We start from the raw sequence: 12,239 nt of genomic DNA on the forward strand, positions 1-12,239 counted from the left end.
CCACCGAAGGTCCAGATAGTTGAGAACGGAACTGTTGTCTCGTGCTGGGAAAGCTCGAGAGTGTGCTGAACACTTCTTTCTTTCTTCTGAATCCTATTCCACACTCTTTTTGTATTTAGTTCTAAGGATTGGCAATAGTTTCTTTTTAGTATAGGCCCTTTAATTTGACAAGACACCACTAAGACTGCCTTATTATTATTTGATGGTTGTAGCTTGCTCCTATCTTAGATTTAGGTTTAGATTAGAAATGTTTCCAACCTGCATATACAGTTTAATAAAAACCCCTGAACTGTGATCACTTGTGTCCATCTTTACTCTTGCCACAATGAGTTCCTTACATCACTCCCTCCTCACTTTAAAATGGATAAGGAAACGTTAACGTGTAGAAATTGGGAAAGGTGGGTGATGTACACATCTCACAAGGCAGAAATAGATTGTCTATCAAGACACAGAACGTTTTGGAGCTGACAGAAAATGAGAAGGAGAGGATGTTCCAGGATAGGGAAACCCTGGATTACGTTCCCTAATTGGCTCAATTCGTGGTGGTGGGCATCAGAAACAGAAATCCAGAGCTTATTCATAAATATAGGTATAATAACTAACTTGTTCAGGCTATAGAAAACATTTAGGGGGTCATTCTGACCCTGGTGGTAGGGGGTTAACGGCACCGGTAAGGATGCTGGTGCCGTTAACCCCCTACCGCCACATTCCGAGGTCCCTTAGCGGGTCCCACCAGGAATGGCTGGTCTGACCAGCTGTCCTTAGTGGGACCCGTTAAGGGACCATGGAGCTAATAACGGGCCCGCAATTTGCGGGCCCGTTATTAGCTCCTTCCCCATTCCCATTGAGCCCTATGGGGGGTCAAATGGGAATGGGGAATGGTTTTTTTTAATGGGGATTTACCGGGTCCTCCAAGGTTGGAATGACCCGGTAAGTCCCCATTCAGAGACACCGGACCCGGACCCGGGTTTGGAGGCAGCCATGGTGCTAATAGCACCATGGCTGCCTCCAAACTCGGAATGACCCCCTTAGATTGGATATGAGAGAGTTGAGCAGGCTCCCGGGGATAATAAGAGAGCAAAGTCTAAAAAAACAGAGACAGCAGTATAAACACTGGAGACTGTCATTTAAAGAAAGTAGGTGTCAGTAGGAGGCAGAACATATGTTGAGAGTACTATGTAAAAGAAGTGTGCGCCTTACCTGGGAGCTTATAAACAACATTCGTACTGCTCAGAAAGCTGTGCAGATTGTAGCTCTATCAGAAGAACAGTGGGTAGAGCATTTATTTACACTCTTTACCTCAAGGCCTTCAAACAGGAGGGAAACAGGGGTCCCTGATTTTAATCCCTAGTCATGGTATTTTGACAAACAAGACATTCTGGGGTTGATTATGAAACTGAGTACTTCAATAGCTCCAGGGCCAGTCGGATTGACAAACAATATACTTAAGCAGGACCTGGAGCAGTGGACAGAATTAGTCTATGTGTTGTTTAAACAAATAATGACGGTCCCCATGTCCTGGAAAAGGGCTTTGATAGTTCCGATTTTAAAGAAGGGTGACAAAACGACCCCTACAAAGTATGGTCCTATTGCCCTTCTTGATATCTTGGGAACACTCTTTGCTGCCCTACTCCTGGGTCATCTCACGAAATGGACAAATGAGTCGGGGGTCTTGGACCCACGTCAGACAGGGTTCAGTAAAGGAGTAGGAATCTCCCACAATCACTTCTTGCTGAACTTGCTTAAACTCCAGGCGATCAAGGAGAAAACTAAAATGTATATAGTATTTGGGGGCCTGGAGCAGGCTTTTGATGGTATCATTAGTGACAGACTGTGGGAGAAATTGGAGAGTTGTCAATGTCTGATCCATTTACTTCAATCTATAAAAGAACTATACTCTTGGACATACATGCAGGTTCACTTGAACCTGCAGGGAGGATTGTCTAAAGACATCATGACATACCGGGGTCTTAAGCAGGGCTTCTCCCTTGGCACTGGCCCTGTTTAATCTGTATTTGTCGGATGTGGTGTGGTGCCCAAGTTATAGCATACCCCTCTAAAATGTATGGAATCCCAAAACCATGGGTTCTATGTGCGGATGATCTGATCCTGATTGACAACATTCCTGTAGGTCTCCAACTGAGATTTAGCTGTCTTCAGGAATATATGAGGAAAATTGATCTCGGAATTAAAATCGAAAGTGATGAATCTAAATTTGGGAAAAGGGAATCAAAAAATGGAACTCAAATGGGTGATCAGAAAGGAAACCTTGGAGAGAATAGAAAATATCACCTATTTAGGGGTATGCATAAATCGGACTGATTGAGGCCCCATGGCATGTGGGCCAGAGAGCCAAAGTGAAAAACTAATATGAAAGTGGTGCCTATTCTTTCATATAGCGCAGAGAACAGGCTAAACATTCCATGGCAAATATAGGAAATATTAGAGGGAATCCTTTGGAAGAAGATCACGTGACTCCCGAGGGGACTTGCCTTGGCTCTAATTAGGTTTGATCTGGGTATTCCGCCGTTATACTCGGTGAGCTTGTGGAAGTCGCTAATGTTTTTTCGGAAATCTCCCATCGCCAAAACATCTCCTCCATTGGAAATCCTATACTCAACACCTGGTAAAGGTGCTGAGTGGCCCTTGGGTTATTGGAAAGAGAAGTATATGAAGTGCTTGGCAAACTTGGTGAAATTTCCATGCAGGATCTATAGAGAACAATGAACACAGATACAATTGAACCTCTTCTTAACTATGGAGGTCTTGGGTGCCCGGAAACAAATAGAGAAATCAGATTTGACATATAGGTTTTGCCAACTTCAAGGCACAGTTGAGACCCTAAAATATGTATTACTTTCATGTAGGGGACTCACGTCCCATAGATCCCTCTATCTGGGGAGCTTTGTAAAAAGGGTTGAGACACTGTCGGCGGAGGAATGGTAGAAAATCCTACTTTTTTGGGAGAAAATTCATGACAAATCTTTGCCATAATAAAATATGAAAATTAAATATTTAATGTGGAAGTGGGTCAAATTTCTCAGAGGAGGATTTGTCCTTTTTAGGGGGTTAGAGGAGGATGTTCCCTGACTGTCCCCTGTTCTTTCCCTATGCATTTTATTTGTTTTGATGTGCTTAATAAACCAATAAAACAACAATACAAAAAAAGGTATGCCTTTTATGCATTGCCAGACCATTTTCATGCCTTGCTGTGCGATGTTATGCCTTGCTATATTTGTCTCCTTGCTTCATGCTTGTTTGTCCCCCTCACAAGCTTGCTCATCATTCTACTTTCTACCTTATATTATACTGCACTCACATGTTCCATTGTGATTCTGCACCTAGGTGTTCGACAGAGTTTGCTCCCAAATGCACCAATGCAATCACCATATAACTTAGTTTTTTTACTTGCACATAGTTTCCAGGACACCATTGAATTCCCTACATCAACTCTAGTTTTGGCTCAGCAACCCTCATGAAGACAGTGCAGAGGCTGGTAATGTTGTCTGTGAGCAGTAGCTTCAGGATACTGAGCTGGCATAACTTTGACTTCCCCCTGCAACCTGTGACATTCCAGATGTTTTGGATTACAACGTCCATGATCCTTAACCATTGTCTATGCTGTTTGAGGCTGCTGTTTGTCCAAAACATCCAGTGGAGGCCCACCACTATGAGTGGGAGGGTGCCGCCCACTGCCTGAGTAGCAGCCCAGCACATAGCGTAATAGGTAGACAGCACAGTGCACCCATGCACTTTATTTGCAGATGGGACTGTGCTGCTTGACACTGAGCTCGGGCGTGTCCCCACCTGAGCTTATTTTTCATTAGGGGCTCTGCTGTCAGGAAGTAAGCATAGAACTAAAAATGATTTGGCTTGTCTACTTGACTTTACCAAGCATATGGTGGTTCTTTGGTTGTTGAAATCCATTTATACACAACACAAACTTCTAATGTAATTTTTCCATGCATGTTTTGATGTGACTTTTTGAACACATGGACATTACTAACCCACCAATGACTTTGAAATTGGTTGTGATATATATTCTTTATATTTTTTGCACTGTATTTATGTTCTGTATGATTATTGTTGCAGCTTATGACCTGCATGGAGAAAAAACAAAAAATGTAATAAAACACCTGCTAATACAATAAAGCGGTTATTTAAGATTCCGGATTTATTTTATTTTGTAGTTCAACTTTTCACCTACAAGGATACTTGGCTTAGTACTTGAAGCAATTCATTGAAATAGAATCAACAAAAAAACACAAATAAACTCAGGCATTCCAACAGAAATGTACTGCCAAGAATTGTATATGTGGTTGGAGCCCCCATTTTTGTTCTCCACTGTAGAATAGCCCTTCATCCTTCCACATGAGGGGCTATCCCTTTCGTTACCAATTATATGGTAATACTGGCATATATAGGTGCCGCATGCATGGACATGTATGGGAACAGCCAGCATGATCATGTTGCACCTATTGGGATTTTGCATGTGCAACTATACAGAACTGATTGCAAAACGGTGTGGCATTGTACTCAATTTTTCTCAAAAATTGCAATAAAATGCTAATTTTAGCCCATTATTTAAAAAATGATCTCCCCTCCCCCGAGCCTCCCTTGTTCAGGCTCCTTCGTCATGCTTGGTTGCTACCGCATATTAGGTGCATACATTTACACCCCTCCAGTTATCAAATTCACAAGCCGCCACTGAAAACATCTGGAGAGCCAAGAGTTGCAGACCCCTGCAAAAGTTTTGATTAGTCTGTGTAAGTAAATGTTAATGCCATGCTAAGCCACATCAACAAGGCTTTCTGTCAGTTAAGTGTTTCTGCTGTGATTTTTAGCTGACATGTTTTGCCTCCTAATGTTTGTTGTTGATGAGGATGAAGTATGACAGTGCACCCTTGGGATTTTAGTCAATAAATAATGATGAAATTAACCCAGGGTTTCAGTGCTTGTTCATGAATGAGCAATGTTATTATTTCGTGCAGCATAGGTTATATTCCCTGGTGATGGCAGCCACAAAATGCTGGGAAACCTCCCAGCAACAAATTGGTTTGCATTGTATGCTTTGTAATTTTATCTACCATTCTTGTGCGTTAAATGTCTTGTTTTTTCCGTGCTTATGATTAGGGACGAGACCTTCCACAAGTGAAAAATAAACGTGAGACAGGTGTTCTTGATGTCCTGAATGAAGGTTTACCTACAGTATTTGGAATGACATTTTTTCGAATGCCATAATGTCGAAAACATTTGGTTGAAAAAAAAATGTCAAATGTCTTTTTTTTCTGTTCGAAATGGGGGGTTCCCTCCCAAATCCCCCCCTTTTTTTAAACCCTTTTTTTACTCACGAAACCAAAAAAAACATGTAAATTAAAAAATAACACATTTGCAAAAAAGAATTTGGCCAAATGTTTTCGCCATTATTGTCATTCGAAAAAATGCATTCGACATATTAACTGGACACCCTGAATGAACTTGTATTAGTAAAAGGATGACAGATAAAGCATTTAGTGGATATTTTCATATGAGTCGCTGATTCTGAAGTCTCTTTTGGTTTATCTCTCACAGCAGAAACTTGCTTCCTCCTCCTGTCCAGTGTATGCTCCTCTCTGAGTCTCACCGAAGTTGCTGCCATGAGAGATCAACCACAAAAAGAGAAAAGTAGACCTCGAGGCGTGGTGGAGCCACCTCGGAATGATCCTTAAGGAGCGAAAGAAGTACATGTAATGGAGAGTCAAGCTTGTCTGTTCGCCCCATAACAATTTAATTATTTTTGCAACCAAACTAATTGAATTGAGTAATCGGAATTAAAAGAGATTATGCAATCAGTTAAAGAGTTATGTGGTCATCACTTGGAATGTTAAGAACTGCCCCATTTGACCAAATAATCTGGGATGTTGTTTCTTTGAGATAGGTTCAAATTAAAACAAAGAATGCAAGGTCAAGAGTCCGCAGAAGCGGCCATGATAATAGAAAGGAACTGGAAAATATAAAACAATGATTGAAAATCAGTGATCCTAATGGGATATGAAAAACTTTGAATCTGGGACGGACTGCATTTCAGCAGGAAAGAAACATAATGACAACATATAATTTTGGACTGATGAAACCTTTGGTTAATTGACCTTTGAATATGACTAAAATATGTTTACAATGTTTAAGACCATTGATAGCTTTTTGGACATCCTGGTGTTAAGTCACTCAGGTATTTGTGGATTTGAACATTTTTGGAAGAACACACGTTAATATGAATAAATTATATGCCAAAAATGGAAGGTCTCTTTTAGTTAAACAGGAAATTGATCCTTTTCAACATTTTACCAATTATTACAATGTCTCTTTTTATTGGTGTCACACTCCAAATGAACATTTCAGCATTTGTAGCGGTCATTTGCTTTACATTTTTAATTGACACATCCACTTGATTTCACCTAGAACTTAAAGTCTGAGCCTTTGTATGCAGGCTATGCTACCAAGGAATCAGCAAGTAATTGTCAATTCAAGTAATCGTCAATTCAATGCATTTTCTTCTAAACATTGCATGTCTGACTGAGTGCAGAGCCAAGAGCATTGTGGAAGGACTGCTGCTCTTCTCTCCCGCTGGACTTCATGGGTCGGCCATGATCACCATCTTCTGAAAATGTCATTGCACGTCAATACTAGCCTCCCACACAAACACTCGAGTGCAGAAGACAGACCCCACTTACCATGCTGGACGAGTACCAGAAGTAAGACTGTTGTGACTCAAGAAGATTGTCCATGAGATGTGGGAGTTAAGATTGGATGTACACCAATCAAAAAACTAATACACAATGTGCAATATTCCAACCCACACAATCACACAAGGGGCTGATTCCACTAGATCATGAAATGATTTAGATATTACTATTCTTTGAACATGGGATTCACTAACCTTGCATATCAGATCTCAAGCCCAAAAGCCCAATTCTCTAAAAATACAGGCCTAAATAGTCTCCATCTGACTGATATATGTGGGGACCTATTGAGTCACGTGGAGCATGTAAAATGACGATAAACTGCGTTCTGGCTGCTCACAACACTTTTACCAAGCAGTCAAATATTTCAGGAGGTATTAACCTAGAAGTGAACAGGAGCACCTCCAAATGACACTTACATAGGATCCAGTCTTTACTCCAGTCTAAAGTAACCCCACAGGGGTGACTACTGTTTTAAAAGTAAGGCCATTTCATTATAGATTCAGCAGAACTGACTGTTTCAAAGCAGATTTGGCTGGAAATACTAGGGGTGGATGAGGTGTCCTCGCATAAGTCTGATTAAATCCACTGCTGCGGCAAAGAGCAGTCGATGGGTTTCCATTGTCAAAGGGGCTTCCAATATGGAAAACACAGCTCAGTCAAAGAATGTTGAAAGTTGGGCAAGGCAAACACGGGATCCGTTTGTTGCACAACAATGAATGACAGCATTGCTGATATTATAGGAGTAATTCAGAATTGCATTGATGCTTTGGTCTGTGTGTCGGCGTGAATATTCATATGCACTCCTGCAATATAACAGACATTTTATTAGCAGAAAATTCAAAAAATCTCTTTCCATATATGATATGATAGTTCATTTATATAGCGCCTATACACAATGTGATTCAAAGCGGTTCACGACAAGGGAGGGAACAAGGGAAAATTCCAAACATTTTTACAGGCCATGAACAACAAGAATGTGAAATTAACTATCGTACTCGGCCTAGCGACATTTCAGATAGTGCAAGAGCTAAGACATAGATAGGAAGGAAATGGGAACAGCAGGCGACTACCGTACTAGGCCTGATGACATTTCTGGCAGAGCCGGAGAATTACACGAGGTGAGGGAGAGGAGAAGAGAGGAGAGGAGAGGAGAGGAGAGTAGAGGGACAGGAACAAAACAAGCAACTATCTCACTAGGCCTGACAACATTTCAGATAGTGCTGGAGGGGGAGGAGGGGTAACAAGGGGGGGGGGGGGGAGACAAACATTTGTTACTATCATACTAAGTCCAGGGACAATTCCGAAAGAGTAAGTGCACAGAAAAGGGTAGTGGAGGGGGAAGGAAGACTGTACCTTGGATATGATTACCATACCAGGCATATGAAGCTACAACTGGCATAAGATGACCATACCTATCTATATGAGGCTGTGCTGGCATGAAAAGGCAGTGCCACGGTATGGGGGACTGTAGCTTGCATATGACCACTACACCAGGCATGTGAGGCTATGACTGGTATAAGAGGACCGCACATATCCATATGAGGCTGTACTGGTAGGCAGTGCACCTAGCTTTTCATGGGTCTGCTGGGTGTGCCCCTGGCATATCATGTCTGCACCCATGGCATAACAAAGCAGTGCCCTTGTGGGGTTGGTAGTTAAATGAGCTATTGTCTCCTTTAGTATAACTATGTCTTGTTTGATTTATGTATCCTTATTGTGGGTTTTTACATAAGTGATGTCACTTCTTGTGATGTTGTTATGGACAAAGCTCACATGACCTCACTTTCTGTAATTCACTGAGATCAAAGATCAAGTGATGTAATCTCCTGTGAAGTCATCACATATGTGATGTCACTAACGCTACCCCTGGCATTTTAGTGAATTGACGTCCTTGTAAGTTGGTGATAAAGGATTGGCAGAGGTTTGTCTGCATTAAGCAAGTTTGTCCCCTGAGGCCTGGTTCAGGTTTGTGGAGATCTCCAGAGATCTGTGTGGAGCCTGGGTGCATATGTTCGACTTCCTTAAGGGTAATTTCTGCCTCATTTCCTTTTACCGTCGATAGAATGAGTACTGTAATAAAGGACGGATCCTGGACACCAAGGTAAGTTACACGATGTTTTATTGTCCTAGTCCTGTACTCCTTCATGATATACGAGGGATGGTAGGGGACACGCTTGACAAGACATAAAAAGGGAAAACACTGAGCTTGCCCTCATACCCATACATAACAGCTCTCTCTCAGTCCAAGCCCAACGGTCAACTGTAGAACACTCCACCCATCATATTCCACCAACCTATGACCTCACAACACTCCACCTCTAAGCTACATTACAACAAGTACCCTTTAGTTGGGTAATGGTGACAAGTTTTATTTATTGTGTAATACTTAGCCTGAAGTGACATCCTCCCCGTTGTGGGGTGCAAGTTCAAATGAGAGCTCATCAATACGAGTGGGCCACGTGTGGTTTTATTGTCTCCCAGTTCAGCTTACTAGATGTGTCTGGTTTATATGACGTCAGGGTGGTTGTCTCCCAGTTTGGCTTACTAGATGTGTCTGGTTTATATGACGTCAGGGTGGTTAGCGTGGTGTGATGGGATGAGGCAGGATTCAGGGTAGTGTGATAGTGCATGATGTGATCGGGCATAGTGTGATGCGTTGGAGTGTGATATGTGGTTGGACATGGTGTGATTTGATGAGGCAATGGGAAGATTGTGTGGCAGGAATTATAGGACAATTTCTTTGGAGCACTCAGAAGTCAGAGAGGGAACAATGGGCAGAGAATGAGCCATGGGCTAGAGAGTGAGCAGTGGGCCAGAGGCCAGAGAGGGAGATGAGGGCCAGAGAGGGAGTACCCGGGAAAAGTAGGAGTGAGCAGCAGACTGGGAGAGAGGATGGGAGGAAGAGTGCAATAGAGTGGGAGAAAGGATGCAAGATGCACGAGTGAGATTGGGGGAACAAGCCGGAGACTGGGGCAAAAAAATACAGAGAAAGAATGAAAGGCCAGAGAATGGAAGATGAACTGGACAGCGTAAGGTACGAATTGAGAATACCGTTGGAAGTGTGGCAGGGGCCGGGGTGCTCGAGTCGCAGCGTGTGAGTTGTGACTTGACTGTGCAACAGTGCTAATGAGTATGTACACGACTGGCAGAGTGGGAGGTTTGAGAGTGTAAGTTGTGATGGAAAATTAGTGAATGTAAGAGGTGTTGGTGAGTGTGAGGGCTGCAGGTGACTGGAGAATGGGGAATATAGATGTGAAAAATGACCAGTAAAAGTAACATAAAATAAACATGCATGTCAAACAGAAAAGGTAGAGTAAAGCAAACACTTCAACATCTGGGACTTTTTCAATTAAATTGATAAAATAGACCACATAGAAATTGGACAAATCATGACAACCTGGCTCTCTTGCGGGCTCACCCACACTGCATCTTGCGTGCGCCCTGGCTCTTGCACCTGGGTTTTCTCATACCATCCTGTCAATATAAATGTGCCACAAAAATAGAGTAAACATATTATTTCTTGCCATCCCATAAATTGCTTCTTTATGCCACAGAATGTTTATGTCCATGCCGCAATGTCCTGGAAGGGCCTATGCTCTGCATAGAGGGGTGTGTCAGAGGACCTGTCCAGGTCCTGATGAGTGTGGGGCAATTGCAGCTTCTTCAACATACCAGATACATGGGAAAGTCTGGTGTCCATGGCATTGGTGCTCCACCTCATGCACTGGTACATGATTGCTGCACCCTGCACATCCTGGATACTCTGCCTCCCTGCTTCCACTCCTTCCACTCCATAAAGCTCCTCCACTGCCACAGATGCCAGAAGCTCATGGTTGTCTTGTCTGTGGCCCATGACGCAGAGCTTCTCCAGCAGTGCATGGGGCTGGATATAGCACCAGGGCCCCCAGGGTGTTGTCTGTCCGGCCCCGGTGGGAAGTGGAGTTGTGCCAAGAGGGGTCTGACTGCACCACCAGTACCTCCAAGGTAAACCCTGTTGTCATCATCAGTGGTATGAACCATGGCATTGAGATCATGATGATGGGAATCATTCTAGCCCTCCTACACCCTGACCTGACTACTGCGGAGCACCTTTTTCAGATGTATCCCACCACCCCACCAAATGGCACAGCCTCCTCAGGCTCAATGCAGCACAGGATATCCTCAGGTACCGCCAGTGGGGTTGGCAAAAGAGGATGTGCAAACACAGGGTGTGGCGAGGCCCCTTGGTGGGTGCCTTTCTGGACATGGGCCAGCTATCCAGAGTTTTCTGGCCACCTGCCATGGCTATTGTTGCAGGGGTGGGAAAGAGGCAGTGTAGATGGCTAGGAGTACATGAGTGGTGATGGGAGGATGAGGTGGTGCATGTTAGCATTGTGGCAGTGATAATGGTGGCAGTGGGGGGTAGCACCTGTACAGTTTGTGTGGGTCAACACACAATACTATGTTAAGCATGCCTGATACATAGCTATCTATAGGACACCTGTTCAGATGTACGCTTTGTTGTGTGAGGTAGACTAGTGGGGGGGGCACATACGTTGGAATTGGATTCAACCCCAGCTACACATGTTTCTGCTCCCGGCTTCTGGGAGACAATGTCCTCAGTTCTTCTCTTGACATGGGCAGACGGGGCTCTATTCTCCCAATGCTGCAGGGCAGACAGTGGAAAGCTAACTCATCTTTTGACTATACCCGTCTTCCGGTGCTTAGCCACCAGAGTGGAAGAAGCGCTTGAGGTCAATCCACCAAGTATTGGCATTGTTGATGGTGCTTGGGCGAGTGGAAATGGCTACTATGAAGGCCTCCTACATCCAGGTCCACTCCCGGGCACTGGTCCTCTTCACATGATGTCTACTGAACAGCTAGGGTGCCTCCTTTGCCACCACTCCACTGGCACCTCCAGCTCTTCCTTGGGAATTTGACCTTGCGATGCTGCTCGCCCTCTCTGAACTTTACGCGTCTCCTCCAGATTCCTTCTTCACTTTGGTCGAATTTCTACTGGAAACTGGGGATTTTCGATGGATTCATTCTTTCAAAATGGCTGCCACACCAGTTTCGCTTCTGGATTAATCTAATAACAGGCTATTTTTGGGGACAGTCTTCGTGTAGTAACGATTTTTCCCACTTGCTCCATGAAGTGAGAAGCAGAGATTCTATTACCGCAACACCATGGGTTTATTCATCAGGAGGATTCGCTCAATTCACATTCATTAATCGTCTTTACCATATTCAGACTTTGGGATAGAAGTGGGTACATTGAAACTTGACACAAAAAGGCACAACCTGAATCCACTATCTTAACCACAGGCAAAACATGTTTAAAGCGCTTCGCCACTTTGTACTTCTATGTGATCAGTACAATATAAATCGATCCTGAAACGAAAACATGAAATTGTTTACTTTTTAGATATTTTCATGTGGTCTCCACACCACAGTCCACATGTACTCCTACTTCCTTCCCTTTCTCCTCCACACTAACCATTTCAACGTTTACCCTATTAACTCTTTAGCATCGCTCCC

The 12,239-nt window shown here is 43.4% G+C and overlaps 1 protein-coding gene across 1 annotated transcript in view; it reads right to left on the reverse strand.

Annotated features, from left to right (window-relative positions):
* Positions 1-4,687: 4,687 nt before the first annotated feature.
* LOC138515508 (albumin 2-like) overlaps positions 4,688-12,239 on the reverse strand; it is a 267,416-nt gene continuing 259,864 nt past the window's right edge. Inside the window, exon 7 of the mRNA XM_069630315.1 lies at positions 4,688-7,525. Coding sequence (XP_069486416.1) covers positions 7,375-7,525 — 151 coding nt within the window. The 3' untranslated portion in view covers positions 4,688-7,374. The remainder of the gene's footprint in view (positions 7,526-12,239) is intronic.

Source organism: Ambystoma mexicanum, chromosome 6q (genome assembly GCF_040938575.1).
Source record: "Ambystoma mexicanum isolate Mex_15411 chromosome 6q, UKY_AmexF1_1, whole genome shotgun sequence".
NCBI lineage: Eukaryota > Metazoa > Chordata > Amphibia > Caudata > Ambystomatidae > Ambystoma > Ambystoma mexicanum.